This window comes from Ciconia boyciana, chromosome 2 (genome assembly GCF_034638445.1).
Source record: "Ciconia boyciana chromosome 2, ASM3463844v1, whole genome shotgun sequence".
Classification (NCBI taxonomy): Eukaryota; Metazoa; Chordata; class Aves; order Ciconiiformes; family Ciconiidae; genus Ciconia; species Ciconia boyciana.
The window spans coordinates 163,862,349-163,881,543 of NC_132935.1; the positions used below are offsets into that span (position 1 = coordinate 163,862,349).

Below are 19,195 nucleotides of genomic sequence, written 5' to 3' on the forward strand. Positions count from 1 at the left end.
GGAGAGCTTTCAGCCTCTTCAGTTAAGTCTCAGCCAAGTATATCAGTTGGAATGATAGTTTCAAAAGAAATGTAGAAGAAGGCATAGTAACTAGACTGTATTGATTATGATGTCATTCCCCTCTTTAAGGGTACAGAATCTACTTTTTAGGTCGAATCAGTTAAAAAAATTATTCCATTATTTTTCCCTCATGTGTAGTGAAGCACATGTTCTTCTGCCTGGTTAGCCTTTCCAGGGAGTCTAGGGTATGTGCAGATTCCTGAGAATATCTAGAGAACTCTGTGTGGCCTAGTTCCAGTAAAGGATTGAAAGATTGAAGGGATTTTGCTGAGGTCTATGGGGTTAGCCTGTGACATTGCAGTGACCCTTATATGAGTAGACCCCATCCATGGTCCTGACCAGTTTGATAGCCAAACTGGTAGCGTGCTCAGCCCAGAGGTGTCAACACAGGGAATGGGTCAAGGCTTCAGATAGTTCATACAGCCTTATTTATGGGCAGGGAGAACCTCCTACAACCTAGGGCTTAGGAGGTTGTGTGTGGTTGGTGGTTTTTGTCCATGTGGGGTTTTTTGTTTGTTTGATTTGTTTTTTTTTCTCTCTCTTTCTTTTCTTTTAAGGAGCTGAAACAGGCTTATCACTAGTGAAGTTTCATTACAGCTAGTTAGAGCAATAGCAGACAGTAAAATTCCACCAAACTTAAGATGAGGGAAAAAAAAATTCCTGCAGCTTGGATGAGTGACTTGTCTTCATATAGAAAAGACCTGTAGAAATGATTGAAGGAATGGCTTCCTCTGAATGTAGATAGCTGATTTCCATAAGTTCACAGCCTCTCTTCCCAGCCAGCCCAAAACAGGCTGGACATGTGTGGGTCACACCGTGTAAAAAAGATTAGTAAACTTTGCAAGCCTTGTCATGGATCAGGACAACACTCACAGAGCAGTATGTCCAACAGCCTGACCCAAAGGTGAAGACAGCAATCCCAGGGGCGTGACAGAACCACCTTGTGGGCTAGACTCACACTTTGGTTTGTCACTTAACTCTGACCAAAAATGTTTGTACTGACTTGCAGCACTCAGTAGTTAAGAAGTAAACTGCACTGAATGGTTTAAAATCCATGCTATAAAGTTATTACATAAACCTTCTGAGAAGTAGCTGTAGTACCCTAATGGTTTAATTTGTGTAAAAATTCCCCAGGGTGTTCTGGAACACCATGGTTTTTCCAGCACAGGGATTTCTTCTGTTTACATACCTTTCCTGACACCCTGCTATATCACTGCAGACTGGAAAACCATACAGAATCTGGCTGCCTGTATGTCCATGCTGATGTGAACCAGTGAATGCAAAGCAGCTGATATGCCTTTTCTTATATGGGATTGTCTTTTAGAAAATCCAGGTGGTGGTTGTATTTGCTGCAAGTGTTGGAAGGCTTCATCAATTCTGTGTCCGTGAATGGTGTTTTGAGATTCCTCCTTGCCATACATGCTGAAATGTTGAAAGAAGTGCTTCCCTTGCATATCATCTGTGTCTTACTAGCTCGTAAGCCAGGCTTTTGGCCGTTCTAATGTGGCTGGTTGCCTGCTGTCTATTCCATGCTTGCGGAGCAGTAAAGCCCCGAAGGCATGATGTCTTCATGTGCCTATAGCATGTGAGTGATAGGACTGTGCTCTGGCCCCAGCCCCAAGCTATTGGCACAGTGCTGTGTTCTGCCAAGCCATGTGGAAAACCTGGCGCTGAACACAGGCACTGGTTAGATAACTGATCATTTCCTCTGGAAACAAATGGAATCATTCAAATGAAGGAGCAACTAGTGAGTGAGGGCTGCTTATTGTAACAGAGCTAATTATGTAGAAAAAACAGTCATGGGAGCAGGGAGGGCTTAAGGGTGAATAAACATATTTGATGGTTAAGTGGACAAAAAAGTGAGTTGGTGAAAGCTTACACTTTTGTTTTTTCAGGGTTGGATTGAGATTGTTGGCTGTGCTGATCGTTCCTGCTATGACCTCTCCTGCCATGCCCGTGCCACCAAAGTTCCTCTTATAGCTGAGAAGCCTCTCAAAGAACCTATATCCTTTCAGAGTAAACCAGATTGTCTTGAAGTAGAAAGTGGTTTGACATGTGAGATGTCTTGGAGAGCTGTGCAGCTCTATTTTAAGTTACATCTGTAAATTTATCAGGGAAACCTAGAGCTTCAGACCAGCATGACTTTGGGAAGTAACCTGCAAAGAATTGAGCATGTGGGTGACTTTACTCAGGTGGGCAAAGGGGATTTACCATTGTGCTTGGTTTTTTTCTAGCTTAATGCTAGGCTCTGTTTTGACAGTGAAGCATGGTTTAAGTGTGAATGTGGGGTTACTGTCCCACATTACTCCATATCATTCCATGGTTCTGCTGCTAGCTGTATTTGTAAAAAAAGTGTGTAGCAGTTAGCTTTGACATAACAAAAGAAATGGGCCCTGCTTTCTGTCATCTCAAACTCCTTAACTGCCTCGTACAGAACAGTCAACATTGTTCAGTTTGAGGCAAATAAGGGAGCCATTGGCAAAGCTTATAAGAAGGACGCAAAGGTGGTGATGGAATACCTTTCCATGTGTGATGAGTGTTACATCACTGAGATGGAGCAGCTGCTCAACGAGAAAGGGTGAGCTGGCTGTGTGTGTGTGGTACCCTTGTCTGACACCTCTGATGAGGGTTCCCAAAGTGCTGCTGGGTTAATTTGAGCCACCTGAAGCCAGCTTCCTCGTGAGAGTGGGCTGAGTGGATCAGCTGAAATGTTTTAGTGCTGTCCCTTCTGCAAAGTCATTGCTGGTCGTCCATCAACATATGTCTTGATATATGCACATAAATGTGTAACCATGGTATTCAAATACTTGTTTATTTGCGTGGGAATGAGCTTCTGGCTTTAGTAGGATCATCCCAGAAGAGAGACACCTCATTGAAATGGGAAGTGTTTACCAGCTTCCCTACTCTGGTTTGAGAGTTGACCAGGGCTGGCAGATGGTTTTGAACTTACATGAATCAAATAATTCTGTGAGTGATGGAACAAAGTAGTTAAATGAGAACCAAAACTTGTGTGAGTATCCTCCGATGTTTGGTGATATGCTTTAGGACCTGTTACAGCCTTTGACTTATGGGGGCAGCAATTTGTATGTATTTCCTCGACCTGTCTGTCAGTATTCCTAACACATGCAGGAATTGAAAATGTAAGAGATCTCTACAGTTGTCAAATTTGTCTGAAGCAGGCCAACAGCTGTATATGTTATAGGGAGGCTAATGGTGCAATAATAAAAAAATAAACTTTATTTCCTGCTTGAAATGGTACAGGGTGTAGGATCAATGAATACGTTCCAGAACGGTAACATTTACATCTTTTTGTTTAGTTTTGTTTTTCTTTTTGCCCTGAGCTAAGATTTATGCCTTTTACATTTCTATGAATGTGAAAGTGTAGAAAAAACAGTAGCACTCAAAATGGGGATAGAAACTATTGCAGAATATGGTGATGTGTACACACATCAAAACCAGAATACAGTTAACTTAGTTCATCGAGAATACCGCTGAAATGACTCAACAGATGAGTTATAGGCAGTATCCTGGGTTTTAATTGATAGTGGACTGCAAATCATGACTCTGTTTAAACTCAGCATCCAGTTTTAGCTGCATTCAGAGCAAAGCCTTTATAAACTTCAGCCCATTTGGTATTGGGTCCAAATGCAGGTGATAAGTACACACTTTTCTTAAACATGTTGGGTTTTGTATTACGCTGATCTGAATGCTTCAGCAAGGAAGGTACCATTGCTGAGTACATGTTGACAGTGTCAGTACATTAGACCTGCCTTTCATATGACCATGTTTGTATAAATCCATGATGTGAAGCCCTCAGGTTTACAGCAGCAGTTTTCTGTTAGGATGCATAATAATAAAGACCTTTCCTTCCTGTAAGTGGGATAGGTCCGCACAGCCAAAGTTCTCCTCGGCAAAGAGTGTGTGCTAGCTGCAAGTTAGCAGGGAGCAAGAGAAAGTGGTTAGAAGACCATATATCAAAAGCTTTAGAAATAAGCAGTAAAATAACTGTGCTATATCCTCCCCTTTGTTTGGTATCTGAAAATGCACGGCACCTTCTGACATAACTCAGTTTTCATGAGAAGTCCATGCATTCGACAAAATGTACGGTCTGCAGCAAGTGTCTGTTTTTTGTGCCTCCGTTTTTTTCTTTTGGTGTATATGTTTAATCCTGAGATTCTTCCATTTCCTAATTGAATTTGCTTCAGGCTGTTAACCACAACTAAGTTCACTGTGATTAGGAAGATGGTTGCTTTTAATGTAGATGTACTAATTTTATTATTAACGCAAATTTCTTTTAATGGGTATGCCACATGTTTCTTTGATCTCTCAGATTTGCCCTGGCTTCTATTGTCCCACTCTTAAAGTCAACCAACTGACACAATTAAGGAAATAGAACTTGTTTATTTATTGCTGTAGCTTTTAAGTGACTTCTTTTTCCTTTGCAGGGAATTCACTGTTGAAACTGAAGGGAAAACTTTTAAATTAACAAAGGACATGGTTACTGTGAAGAGATTTCAGAAAACATTACATGGTAAATTTGTATCTTTGTTGTTTGATCATCAAAAATAAGAGGCGCACCAGGATACACTTTGAATGTGAACTTTATTAGTTGCATTGTCCTCTTAGTATTGTACAGTGGCACAGGAAAAATGCCAAATGTTATTTCCTTGAAATTCGACAATTTAAGAGAGTTGGAAAGCTTTCACACAGCAGTGGGATTTCAGTGACCATTGATGCAGGCCTGTCTGCCCGCTTCTCTCCTGCTCTGTTCAGTAACCCATTTAATAGACTTTGGGTGCTGTATTATATTCATGCTGCTTCAGTTGCATATTCTAGGATTTGTAAGGTCCCACGTGGTGCTAAGAACCAGCTGCTGTAGTGATGGAGAAGCTGGGGAAGGTGCAGCAGCTTTGGGAGCTTTCATCTTCAAGTCCATTGCAGTGCAGCAGATGGGTTGTGGCAGTCTGTTGGTAGGGCTATAGGCAGATCTCTGCTCGGAGCTCCTGTTGTCACTCTACTGCCTGGAGTGAAACCTTCTGGCATCTGCCAGCTCACCAGGCTGCCATGCTCACCAGACTCTTTAAGCTGAAAAGTCCAATCAGTTCCTCTCATAGTCGATAATCACATCAGCTTTGGTCAGCGACTACATCTCCACAGAGCTTTTGTCCTGATGTGGGAAATGGGCCTAGAAGGTAACTTTCTAAAATGCATGGATTTAGTTCCTCAAAGAAGTCTTGTCTTTCCAGCCAGCTCTGTAAGCACCTCACCCAAGGTCGTTTGGGAAGTCTTTGACAGAGCTGGAGACTGAGGTAGATTTTTTCCCCAGTTCATACTGTAACTAGTGGATCATCCTGCCCTAGGTTGGGAACATGATAAATGCTCCTAGGAAGGAGTAGAACAACTTGTAGCATGTGCAGAATATATTTGCTTTTGCAGCTGCTGAGCCTTTGAGATGTCCAGGCGTCTTTCACTCAGCATATGCTGCTGCTGTGCCAGGCTTTGCTTTGTCACAACTTCAAAGAAGGAATCAGAGTTGTAACTGTTAGTGATTGTAGTATTGCTGGGGGCCAGCAAGTAAAACCCCAGTTGCTGGTTTTCCTTTAAATTTGTACATTTGGCAGTTTGGCTGCTGTCTGCAAGCAGGAGGCAAAGCTTATGATTTCCCTCTCTCTTGTCTTGAAAACTGATTGGTCAATGCACAAATAAAACAAGACCATCCTTTTGGAAGGTAAAATCCCACCCTGGGTTAGGTGCTTAATTGAGGAGGATTAGCTCTCTAGGCACATAGAGTGGGAGGCAAGTCAGGGTGCAGTGCTGGGGATCTGGATTCTACCCTTGATTTTCAAAAGCAGCTGATGCCTATAATTGTTTCTTCTCCAGTTGCTATCTGGGCTTTTTCTAAAAAGCTGCACTGTCTGAGGAGGGCAGCTGTCCACTGAGCTCCTTTCATACACAGAGGGGAGGAGGAAAAAGCCTCTTTGACAGATGTGTGGCAAGGCTTGGAGAGAATGACGGGTATAAAATAATGTAGCGCATCACGTCTTATGAGAATTTTACAAACACTAACTAGTTGATCCTCGTTCTTTCCCACTCTCATGATATGTTGCAGGGGGATGGAGAATAGGGAGGGTAGCAGCATTGAAGCAGGCAGCTGAACGACTAAAGAATACAAAGGGAGTCTTTGCTGGCATTTGAGTTGTATCTGAAGCAACATGCTTCTCTGTTCAGACTGCTGGATACTGAGGCTGTGTCTGTACATTAAACCGAAGTGGGCCAGGGATTGAGCATTACCCTGCCATCATCCAGGCTGCTTAATTGTTAGCATATTCCCTGGCACAGTTTTGGTCTATGCCAAGTAGCACTCTCCCAGACAATGCCTGGACATAGTTTGTGGCTTGGTGTGGAGCAGGGACTGTTCCCAGTGAACAGTTTGGATGAGGCTTTGCTGTTGTGAAATGGAAGAGGGTTTATCTGCATAGATGCAAGTTGTGCTGTGCTTTGCTCACAGGGCCAGAGAAGGGGCCCTGACTTGTTATTTACAGCCTAAATGCATTCTGTACGTGGACTAAGCCCAAATTTCTACTTCAGGTATTTGTATTTAGAGCAGAAATATTTAACCTTTTATTTCCATGTGCTCAGCTACATGTAATCAGAACTTCTGAGCAGGAAGGCAGCTTTGGTAAACACATCTTTTTTTGTGTATAAATTCTTCTTTAATGATGATGTGGGTTCTTTTGTATTCCAGTGGAAGAAATCATCCCAAATGTGATTGAACCCTCATTTGGTATTGGGAGGATCATGTACACAGTGTTTGAACACACGTTCCACATCCGGGAAGGAGATGAGCAGAGAACGGTGAGCTTTCCTGTGGCTGGGCCTCAACTTAAAACCAGCTGCAAGCATTTGCCTTTCCCTAACGTCTAGCGGGAAGGACTAAAATAAGACTGCACAATACACAGCAGAGATGGGAAAACCCAGGTGGGCTGCTGAATTGCTGTTTTTGCCAGCGTACGTGTCATTTATACATGCATACTGATAGCATTCTGGGGCTGTGTGTGCATGAGGCTCTCACTGTATTACTGGCAAGGGGGTGAGAAATTCCTCCTTCTGGATTCACACTTGGCAATGTCCCGTCACTCAGAGAAAGGCATCTCTTCGGTGTTTTATTTCCTTTCTCTTTGCTGCTTTTCCTGTAATCATAGTTCTGTGCAGCAAGGACAAGAGAAAATGGCCTCAAGTTGCGCTGGGGGGGTTTAGATTGGATATTAGGAAAAATTTATTCACTGAAAGAGTTGTGACCATTGGAACAGGCTGCCCAGGGAAGTGGTTGAGTCACCATCCCTGGAGGTATTTAAAAGATGTGTAGATGTGGCGTTTAGAGACATGGTTTAGTGGTAGCCTTGGTAGTGCTAGGTTAACAGTTAGACTTGATGATATTAAAGGTCTTTTCCAACTTTAATTAAAAAAAACCCACCACAAAAAAAAAAATCCCCAAAACCAAAAAAGATGAACAGTAGACTAACTCTTTCCTCAGTCCCCCATGAAATTCAGCCTGCTCTGATTCTAGGCATCCCTAAAATCTTGGCCTGAAACTTTGCTGTAGCAGGGGCCAGAGGGAAGTGTGTGTTACATACAGACTGCCAGCCCGTTCCAGCCAGTGCCCAAACTGTGATGCTCTACACTGTTGCTGGTGGCCCATGGGAAGCTGGCTCTAAACTTGAGGCTGGTTCCTGTTCATTGTTTCTGACTGCTAGACTGTTTATAGAAAAGAAAAATAACAGCGCTCCTTAGTGTCTCTGGTTGCCCCAGGATGTGATACAGTTATGAGTGTGGGGAATAGGATTCAGGAGCCCAGAGGTAGGCCACAGTTGACTTTCAATCACAAACTGCTCACGAAACCTAAAATATTGGACTTATCTTCCTTCTAGTACACGTTTACTTTCTATGTAGCCTGGGCTGCTCTGTATTGTGGTACATCTCAATTGCATTACTTCTGTACCGTTACAGGCCTTGCTGATTGCCAGGAAAGATTCCTCCCCACCCCCTTTGGGCACATTTTTCTTTTCTGAGGGTGCTGTGGAGGGTTCTGAAAACCTTCGAGCTGCATATGCTCTATGTGTGTGGAGTCTCTGTGGGAATCAAACAGGGAGATGATTGTGAGAACTCCTCCCTTTAGTCTGTGCATAAGACTAAATCTCCTGCAAAGACCCCTCTACCCTTCATTTTTCTTTAATGCAAATGAGGTTCACTTTCTTCAGGGAGGGCTCTGCTAGATGTCTTTTGGTGGGAGGTAATGTTTAGCTTTCAGGAGGGAAGGGAGAGTGGAGGACAGCTGGAGAAAATCAGTCTTGCTTCAGCAGTGTGAGGTGTTGCTGCTGGAGCCCTGAATGCTAATGTCTTACAGAAGGCCAGCTACTCCCCTGGAGCAGTCACCCTGCCTCCAACCTCAATCAGAGCTTATTATCAGCTCCTAAGAATCTGGCCTAACCATTAAACTTGTATTTATTTGTGCTTTTTCTTTTTTTCTTAGTTCTTCAGCTTCCCAGCTGTTGTAGCACCGTTCAAGTGCTCCGTTCTTCCTCTAAGCCAGAATCAGGAATTCATGCCTTTTGTCAAGGAACTATGTAAGTGTATTAAGCGCTGTGGCTCCAATGGGGATGTGCGCTGGGAAGAAAGGTTTCTTCCTCAGTGCTGTAGGGAGAAAATAGCATTGGGATGACGGGGCTCTTACAGATGCAGAGGGAGAGCCATTGAACTAAAACAGCTGAGTTGGTTCGTACCAGTCAGCTTTGGATATCTATCGAACTCTTCAGTCTAGCCTCAAAAAAAAAACAACTCCCTGCCCTTCCCTGTGTTGATTTACAGTGTAAAAGATATTTATTTTTTTCCTTCTGTGTCAAAAAGAAATCTTTCCCACTGCTTAGGAGAAGCTGTTGGGAGCAGTGGGTTTTTGGGGGGGTTTTTTTGGTTGTTTTTTTTAAAATAAAGTTCTTTTCACTCTTGTTGGCCAGCTAATTTATTGAATCAGTCCCAGAGCTGCTGAGCCTCCAAGCATTCTGGCAAAATGCCCACTGGAACCATCTAAAAGTGAATATGTGAAAGATAGGAATATAAGCTGCATGTCAGACGATGCCTTTTGCTGTCGGCATCAGTTCTTCCCATGCTGGACATGCCCCTGCACACATGTAAGGCTGGCATGTTTTTGAGTTAAAGCAGAGTTGTGGGACTGTAATGACAGGTTGAAGAAGTTGGTGACTTTGCTCTTTGGGTGAGAGTCGAGTGATACAATGTGGAGAGCTGTGAGAGTAGTGATGTACCTGTGGGGTGGGTTTGAGCTTGTAGTCTTGGCAGGGACTGGAACATTGTATCTTCTGTCAAAATAAAAATGAGGGTCTCTGATGCTGCTTGAGACCAGGACGCATGGTGCCTTACGTCAGGTAGTGCCATGAGGATGTGGGAGGCCACTGCTAGGATCATGTTGCCTTCTGAGTATGTAACGACTCCTGGTGATCCCCCCTTCTCTGCTTCTTGCAGCTGAAGCACTCACCAGGAATGGCATCTCTCACAAGGTGGATGATTCCTCTGGATCCATCGGCCGCCGCTACGCCAGGACTGATGAGATTGGCGTGGCCTTCGGGATCACGATTGACTTTGACACCGTTAACCGGACGCCTCACACTGCCACCCTGAGAGACCGTGACTCGATGCGCCAGATTCGAGCCGAGGTAAAGGGCAGGCAGACGGGTTTGGCTGCTGACAGAGCCAAGTCTGTTTCTTATGGGCTAGGCGAGAGTGTTAGCTGCTATTTCTGATCCAGCAATGACTCTGGTCTATGCGGGAGCTGCCTCCAGCTCTCGTAGGCAATTTAGCTATTCTGAGAAATCCCCAGGGAAGAGATACTGGTCAAGCAGAAGATGTTGGCCGTGTTGCTAAAATGAGGAGAGGCTTTTGTTCTCCTGCGATGCAGAGGTGTTGATCTTACTCAAAAGCCATGCCTTGTGCTGATTGCACTGCTCTTCAGAGTGCCTCTTTCCGAGTGAAGGCTGCTGAGTAAATGCATTTGCTGGGTTGTGTCTGGCTTTCAAAGGCAGGGCTCCTCTGAATCCACAGGCACCAAAAGGCAGAAGATCTTTGCCTAGTACAGGCTGGCTGGCAGAGCACAGCACAGACATAACTCCTCAAAGCTTGCTTCTTGCTGGTGTTGCCTGTGCAGCACCAGTGAAGCTGGTGAACCATTGCCCAACAGCCACACCTGCCCTAAGCATGCTCTGCTAGTACAGCCATAATACAGAGACTGGAATAGCAAACCTCCCCATGGTGGTCTCATCACCTGTGAGCAAAACCTGCTCAGAGCTGTGGACATGCAGTCTTGGCACCTCTGTCGTGCCCTTCTTTCCCTGGGCCCCACCAGGAACACAGTTTGGCTCCTGTAGGAGGAGGAGTTAGTGCTGATCTGCGAGTCTGAGTTGTTCTAGCTCTGCTCTGTACTGCTTGGGGCTGCTGAGCTGGCTGTGGGTTTGGTTCAGAGTAACAGACAGTGCCAGCTCCTCAGGGCACCCGTCTGTCTCTGTATCACCTGGATCACCTCACTGCTGAACAGCAGAGATGGAACTTTGTTACCCTTCAGTTTCTGCAAATTTTCTAGTTTCTGTAGCTGATCCTTTGCACCATGACAGTGTGCTATGAAGGAGCAAAGAAAAGGCAATTCTTTTTGCCTTTCTTTTTGCCTTTAAAAGGCAGCTTCTTTTATGCTGGTCTTATAGTAAATAGGGCCTGGCTAAATCCTGGCTTACAACATCTTTTTGGATGTGTGTATTTTCTTCCCCTTCCAAAACTGTAACATAACACTACCAGGGATGAAGTCCAACACAGTGACAGTTGCATTTCCCTCATGGGTCACCCTGAATAACTGAGCAGTCTGCTGAGATGACAGACTGTGATTTACGAAGTCATCCTAGTTAATGGTTTTTCTCCCCAAAAATGATCTTGCAGGAAGATATCTTGCACCTGTTCTGTTGCTGATGTAAAAATTAGCCATGTTCCCCAAGTATCCAACAGAGCAACTTGATTGTGATGGCTTCGTGTTTCATATGTCTTTGTGACTTTGCCTGCAGATCTCGGAACTTCCTGCCATCATTCGTGACCTGGCGAACGGTTATCTAACTTGGGCCGATGTTGAGGCAAGGTATCCACAGTTTGAGGGACAAGAGACTGGCAAAAAGGACACAATAGAGGAATAAAGAAAAGGACCTGAAGTAAAATCCCATCAAATGTCCACTTTTTACTGTTCATGTTAATATGAAATAAACTTATCATGTATTATTCAAAGCTGCATTGTTTGTGCACACAGGGACTACTTGTTTTTTTTCCTCAATTGCTGCCCAAATTTAACTTTAAAAACTTAAAACAATTGCAGCCCAAGTTAAAGGTGTTACGAATAAAAACGCCATTATATATGCCTGCTTCTCTGTGTTCGTGCAGCCTTGTACTTTCTTCAGAAATGTCTTTTCTTCCCCCCTGCCCCCTGCTTATGGCTGTGTGTCTTACAGGTTTATTACAGCCCCTCAAGAAGTTAGGGACCGTACATCCTTTCATCTGGGTTCAGATCACTGCGGACTCTTGTGGACGACGGTCGTAGTTCCTCGGCCTCATGTTTATGAAGGGATGATCAAAGTGTCAGTCTTCCTTTCACCATTGCACAGTGCTTCAAGCAGCTACCTTAAGAGATGGGTTCAGTGCTTTCTTTTGGCTGCAGGTGTTTAATACCTGTTTCTGCAGAATTAGGAGCATTTGCATGCAGCAGAACAGAGAGGGGGTGGAAAATCCTGTTCCAGTTCTTGCTCTTGCTTGGCATGGTTGGTTTGCTTGGCTGCTGGAGTGAGCAGCTAGGAGCGTGGAGAGCAGGAGTGCTGGCAGGGTTGCTTTTTCATTAAATGTCTTCTGGCAGCACGGACTGAAACCAGAGATTGCCCTAAGCAGGTGGGAAAAGAGCCAGGTACCCTTTGACTTCCCCAGGCACTGGAGAAGTTCAAACCCATGTGCTGACAGTGTCTTGCTGCAGCCAGAGGTGGGAATGGCACCTTAGTGTTTGGGGAGCGCTAAGCCCTGCCTGACCCAGACCAGTTGAGAGGCCTCACACCTACTTGTGTTTCAGGCTCTCATCCTACTGAGAAGGGGAGAGGCAAGGTCTTGTCTCCTTCCCTGTCATTTCTTCTCAGCCTACTCACATGTCCTCTAGGCCTTGGAGAGGGCTCTGGTACTGTCATCACAGGGATTTCTATGCCTAGGCTAGAAACCTCTCCTTCAGAGGGTGGGGAAGCATCCTCCTCCAAGCTTTTGCTTGGGTTTAAAACACTAATTTAAAGACAGGTTAGAAAAAATGAACTGTAGCGCTGTGGTGGATGTGGGTGACTGGAGATCTGCCTAGGGTAGGTGATGTCCTGGGCTGGCAGAGCAGGCACCGTGCAGCTTAGAGGAGCCCTGGTAGCAGACATGGCTTTCAGCCGTGACCTCTCCCTGCCATATGCTAGCAGCTGGCTCCCAGGAGTGACTTGTACAGGGCTCAGCTTCTGTTTCTGCCACTGCCATGTGGCTGCAGGGGAGTCTTTTGCATGTCTGCAAGAGCTCTCCTTAAAACATGACTGAGCAGACAATGCTGCACATGAAATCAAATGATGACCTGAGAGCTTTAGCCAAAAGAATAACTAATAATAAATTCCTGTGAATGACAGAGCCTTGGATATGGACCTATTGGTCACCAACACAAGTGAGCTAATGGGTGACGTCAAGATTGGAGGCAGCCTGGGCTGTAGTGATCATGCGCTGGTGGAGTTTGCAGTCCTGAGGGATGTGGGTCAGGCAAAGAGTAAAGTCAGGACCCTGAATTTTAGGAAAGCAAACTTCCAGCTCTTCAAGGAATTAGTCAATAGGACCCCCTGGGAAACTGCCCTCAGGGACAAGGGAGCAGAACAGAGCTGGCAGATCTTTAAGGACACCTTCCATAGAGCGCAAGAACTCTCGATCCCCAGGTGTAAGAAATCAGGAAAGGAAGGCAAGGGACTGGCATGGCTGAGACTAAAGGGCAAGAAGGAAATGCACAGGCAGTGGAAGCAGGGACAGGTATCCTGGGAAAAGTATACAGATGCTGCCCGGTTGTGTAGGGATGGGGTCAGGAAGGCCAAGGCACGGCTGGAGCTGAACTTGGCAAGGGATGCAAAGAATAATAAGAAGGGCTTCTACAGGTATGTCAGCCAGAAAAGGAAGGTCAAAGAAAGCATACCCCCCGTGATGAGCAAGACTGGCAAACTGGTAACAATGGACGAGGAGAAGGCTGAGGTACTCAGCAACTTCCTTGCCTCAGTCTTCACTGGCAACCTCTCTTCCCACACCTCTGGAGTGGATGTGCCACAAGACAGGGACTGGGAGAGCAAAGTCCCTCCCACTGTAAGAGAAGCTCAGGTTTGTGACCACCTGAGGAACCTGAACATACATAAGCCTATGGGACCTGACGAGATGCATCCCAGAGTCCTGAGGGAATTGGCTGATGTGGTTGCCAAGCCACTCTCCATGATATTTGAAAAGTCATGGCAGTCAGGTGAAGTCCCTGGTGACTGGAAGAAGGGAAACATCGCACCCATCTTTAAAAAGGGTAGAAAGACCCTGGGAACTACCGACCTGTCAGCCTCACCTCTGTGCCTGGGAAGATCATGGAACAGATCCTCCTAGAAGCTATGCTAAGGCACATGGAGGACAGGGAGGTGACTCGAGACGGCCAGCATGGCTTCGCCAAGGGCAAGTCCTGCCTGACCAACCTAGTGGCCTTCCATGATGGAGTGACTACATCAGTGTACAAGGGAAGAGCTATGGATGTCATCCCTCTGGACTTCTGTAAGGCCTTCGACACGGTCCCCCAAAACATTCTCCTCTCTCGATTGGACAGATACGGATTTGATGGGTGGACTGTTCGGTGGATGAGGAATTGGTTGGATGGTCGCATCCAGAAGGTAGTGGTCAACGGCTCAATGTCCAGATGGAGATCGGTGACAAGTGGTGTCCCTCAGGGGTCTGTATTGGGACCAGTACTGTTTAGTATCTTCATCAATGACATAGGCAGTGGGATCGAGTGCACCCTCAGCAAGTTTGCAGATGACACCAAGCTGAGTGATGCGGTTGACATGCCTGAGGGATGGGATGCCATGCAGGGGGACCTGGACAAGCTGGAGAAGTGGGCCTATGTGAACTTCATGAGGTTCAACAAGGCCAAGTGCAAGGTCTTGCACCTGGGTCAGGGCAACCCCCCAGCATCAATACAGGCTGGGGGATGAAGGGATTGAGAGCAGCCCTGCCAAGAAGGACCAGGGGGTACTGTTGGATGAAAAGCTGGGCATGAGCTGACAATGTGCGCTCGCAGCCCAGAAGGCCAACCATATCGTGGGCTGCATCAAAAGAAGTGTGGCCAGCAGGTCGGGTATGGGATTCTGCCCCTCTGCTCTGCTCTGGTGAGATCCCACCTGCAGTACTGCGTCCAGCTCTGGGGCCCTCAGCACAGGAAAGACATGGACCTGTTGGAGCGGGTCCAGAGGAGGGCCACAAAAATGATCAGAGGGCTGGAACACCTCTCCTATGAGGAAAGGCTGAGAGAGTTGGGGTTGTTCAGCCTGGAGAAGAGAAGGCCCTGGGGAGACCTTATTGCAGCCTTTCAGTCCTTAAAGGGGGCTTATAAGAAAGATGGGGACAAACTTTTTAGCAGGGCCTGTAGCGACAGGACAAGGGGTAATGGTTTTAAAGTAAAAGGGGAGATTCAGACTGGATATAAGGAAGAAATTTTTTACGCTGAGGGTGGTGAAACACTGGCACAGGTTGCCTGGAGAGGTGGTAGATGCCCCATCCCTGGAAACATTCAAGGTCAGGTTGGACAGGGCTCTGAGCAACCTGATCTGGTTGAAGGTGTCCCTGCTCAGTGCAGGGGGGTTGGACTAGGTGACCTGTAAAGGTCCCTTCCAACCCAAACTATTCTATGATTCTATATAAAATAAATTGGATGCTCTTGAGAGGCTTTGATCTAATGCTCTAAAAAATTCCCAAAATTCCCAGTGGGGAGAAGCAAAGTTGGTGTTTCAATGGGAAGAACCTGAGCAGTGTTGCAGGTTGCAATTTACCTGCCTGCTGTTGTCTGTCTGTCCCTGATAACTAAATGTGAGGCCTGATCCCCACCTTTCTTCAGCCCTGGTGTAAATAAGACATCTGCCGCCGTTGGCTCTGTTAGCCACAGGTGCAGAAACCTCTTCTAAGAAGCTTTAGCTGCATTAGAGCCTTGCCTAAGGAGGTCTGATACTCAGCAAGGAAAGGCTTTAAAAAAAGGAATGCAGAAGAGGATGCTTGAAAACATCAATTGATTCGTGTGACTGGAGGCTGCTTTCTCTGCACTAGTGGCTGATACCTTTTCCAGATTGGCAGGCAAACAGTAATTAGTGAACGTTTCTGAGTAATTTAGTTTAGTTTTAGCTAAACTTTTGCAGAAGCAGATGGATCGGGGGCATTGGAGAGGGAGGGGCAGACACAGGCAGGGAGGGTGGTGGTTTCACCATGCCCATAAATCACCATGCTGCTGATTTTGTTTTGCTTTGCTGGGCTTGGTTGTATGAATTCATCGTGGTGGTGACAGCAGGCACGTGGTCACTGCTTTCAAACCTCTTTTTCCTCCTCAAACTGCATCCTTGAGTTGAACTGGCAGTTTTATGGGTCTGCCTTGTGCCTGAAAGGGGCTAATGGAAAGAGGTGCCTGTCCTGAGGCAGGGCGAAGGCACTGGGGTGTTTCTTCGACCTGGGGCTGCTCCAAGTGCCTGCAACGTGTAAGCTGGGGAGACGTGCACCTGTGGATCCCTGCTAGGAGGCTTTCTTAGCCTCAGTTTCCCCTGTGCTGGGGCAAGCGAGGGGCATCATCTTTGGCAAATGCTCCAAGACACACAGAGTAATAAATCAAGCCTGGTTATTAATTTGAGTGAAACATGGGGTAGACAAGCCAAGGTGCCCGCCTGCCGGGCACTGTACAAACCCAGCCAGCAGCCTGTGGGCAGGGAGAGGAGTACAGAAGGGCAGGCAGGGCTTTCCAAAGCGATTAGTGCTTTGGGGTGTCCCCGTTTTGGAGGATCCAAGTGGACCCTGAAATGACTTGGGTTTTGGGCTGCATCAAGGGACCTGCCTGCCTCCAAGCAGGTGTCAGACCTGGTCACTTCCAGCCGCTCCCGTTGCCCACCGTTGCCTTTTGAGCAATGGCTGGAAACTCAGGTCAGCTCCTCTTTGTCCATCTCCCTGCTGCTCTCCATGCTTGAAAAAGGTAATTAAACACCTCCACAGTGCCAGCAAACGCAGCAGCACTATTTCCTTAATGTAAGAACAGATAAAAGTTTGCAGCCATGAGTGGGAAACTATCACTAGGGAACTAATTAGTAAACTGTGTCTCAACTTCACTGCTTGGCCTTCAAAGGGGAGTGTTAGCTCAGGATGCAGGTGAACCCTGCACACGGTTTGTAGTTAAAAACCTTGTTATTTAAAATACAAACAAGCCCTGGAACCAGCTGCACTATGGTAAATCCGTTCAAGTGGAGACTTGACCAACGCTAGCCACAAGCGAGGTGCTCCTGCTGTTGCAGAGGGCAAGGGATGAGGATGATTTTGGAGGAGGTGCAACCTGGAGCCCAGCCAGACGGATGCTGATGGTGGCTGCCCTGGCTTTGCCTGGCGTCCCTGGGCAGCTGAGCTGCTCATCCCCTTCTCAGCTCACAGCCCGTGTCGCTGTGAGATGTAGCCAGCTGAACACGCGTGTTCTTGTCCTGACTAATATACACATGCTTTGCAAAAAGGTGCTTGCTCACCTGTGTGGCAAACAAACAAATAAAAAAGCTGGGATGTGTCTGAGGACATACTTAATTAAAAATTAGGACAGTGGAGATTTTCTCTGCTGCTCCAGCAATGCAAAGCAGCAATTTGGCAGGTTTTACTGTGCTGATTCCTGGCTGCTGGGAGCTGCACCCATCACCTAGTGGGTACCAAATAACCGGGTGTTGTGATTTTGACCAACACCTGATCATGCAACGATCTTCAAACTCCTTCAAAGGGAACTGCAAAAAATAGCTCAGAAGAGACTGTCTGGTGCCACTCCGCTTAAATTCACGCTGGAGGGCTTTGCCCTTTGCTTGCTGATGCTCAGGCACTGAGGAGCTGATGCGAGCTGAGCAGGGTGCACCCTTCAGCCAACAGCACCCGCTTCCCAGAAGAGGGTGCTGTCAGGCAGAAAATAGCAAGCGCAAGGAAGGTATTTAGACACTGAAACTGTTATGTTTTATTTTTAACTCTTCTGGGTGTTTCAGTGGTGCTGCAGCCCTGGACCTCCAGCACTGCGTTGCTCTAATGCTGTTGTTAGTTCAGTGGCTGAAAATGCTGTTGCAGCCTGGATTTTAATGCAAGTGAGACAACAATCGTAAGTCTTAGAAATGTAGTTCATGGTCATTCATCTTCAGGAGAGTGCATAGCTGGGGTGTAAGAGTGAAGTTTGGATCCCCCTGCCATAAGCTTATGGAGTTGGGGGGATCCATCTGATGAAATGCAATTATTTACAGCACGGATGATTGTAGCCTCCCAGGCAGCCTCCGTGGATTTGTCTCAGGATTTGTCTCAGTCTTAAGTAGGCATTGCTAACAGGCGTCATGAAACCGCTGGTATTGCTCTGCTGATGGAGGTGGACGCCAGGGAGGGGGGGAGCACGGCCAATGCCTGAAGGCAGTGGTGTGAACCTTGCCTAGCCTGCGCGTGGCAAAAATGCCCCTCATAAAAAACAAAGCTGAAGGTGACAGGCTTGTCCTAACAAAGACAGATCCAACAGATGTACTTTGGAAATTCAGCTTAAACCTTTTTGATTCCTATCTTTGCTGTGACCTGCAATTCACCTTCTGCGCCAGATAGGCAGAGTTTAGTATTTATAAGTGGGGGCTACTGAACCTCAATCTAACTCCACATCGCTCTGCCACACTCATTTCCATGTTCCTATCTGAGCTGATCATGTAACACTCTGCTTGCTGCTGTAATCTGCAGCTATCTCCCCTGCAAGGGGATGGGAGAACATTGCTCATTCATTTCAGAAAGCTATGAAAAATGAAAAGCACTGGCAAAGCCCATTGGTCCTTTCTAAGTAATATCTCGGCTTGCATCGCTGGGACTCTAGCTCTGGATTTAGACAGTGTTTAGAGTCATCCCCACTTTTAGGAAGTGTGTGAAGAAGGGCAGTACGAAAGAAAGGTTCATTTTCTCTTCTACTACAAGAAGTGGTGAATACTCAATAAAATTGGCAGGTGATGGTTTTGAAATAGGTACTTGGAGGAAAGATCACTGTGTCTTTGTGCGGTTCTTCCTCTCTTTTCTTTGCATCTTCTGGTGGCTCTTGGATGGTTTGTGAAGACTGGGAGATATAGAAGGCACCGGAGTCATAATCAGTTGTTTTCCCAGCAGTCAACCCACACAAGCTAAATCCATCTATGCCAACCTTTAACTGATACAGTGCTAAGAGCAGCGTTTAAGCCAACTGATCTGTAATTGGGTTAAACAGGCACAGCCCCTACATCTTCATTTATAAATTGATGCGAAATGCAGCTGCTTTGCAGCAAGAAAAGCAAGAAACCCTCAGCACCTATTCCCAAAAAGCCAAAACAAAGAAAGCTTGTCAGGGACTTTCCTTTTTGGTTTTCATTCTGGGAAGAGAGCAAAGCTCTGCTCTTTCTTCAAAGGCTTCACATTAGTGAAAGGGGTATTTATATGAGACGTGTTGTTACAGCAACTGAACAGGAGCACGAGAATAAGGATTCCCGATCCTCTCCCAGGTAAATAATTCCATATTTCTGAGCTTTGTTCTCCTCCAGTGTTAGGCAGCAATAGCAGTAGTGTCTGGAAAGTGCCTTTAGGGCCAGTTATACTGGCGGATATTTGCTACCCTCCCACTAACCCCAGCAGGTCCTGGCTGAGGTCCCACACCGGTTCGCGCTCATCCAGCAGGCGATTCCCAATTGTGTCGTTCTCAGAAGATGTAAAAAATGAGCAGAGGTCTCATTCCTCCCTTTGCTAACTGTCCCCCCTCTGATCAGGA

General features: G+C 46.3%; 1 protein-coding gene across 1 annotated transcript in view; it reads left to right on the plus strand.

Annotated features, from left to right (window-relative positions):
• The window catches only part of GARS1 (glycyl-tRNA synthetase 1), a 29,110-nt gene extending 17,592 nt beyond the window's left edge, over positions 1 to 11,518 (plus strand). Inside the window, exons 11-17 of the mRNA XM_072854818.1 lie at positions 1,956 to 2,068; positions 2,498 to 2,638; positions 4,506 to 4,591; positions 6,806 to 6,915; positions 8,591 to 8,684; positions 9,595 to 9,785; positions 11,175 to 11,518. Of these exons, the coding sequence (XP_072710919.1) occupies positions 1,956 to 2,068; positions 2,498 to 2,638; positions 4,506 to 4,591; positions 6,806 to 6,915; positions 8,591 to 8,684; positions 9,595 to 9,785; positions 11,175 to 11,300 (861 nt within the window). The 3' untranslated portion in view covers positions 11,301 to 11,518. The remainder of the gene's footprint in view (positions 1 to 1,955; positions 2,069 to 2,497; positions 2,639 to 4,505; positions 4,592 to 6,805; positions 6,916 to 8,590; positions 8,685 to 9,594; positions 9,786 to 11,174) is intronic.
• The last annotated feature ends 7,677 nt before the right edge of the window (positions 11,519 to 19,195 follow it).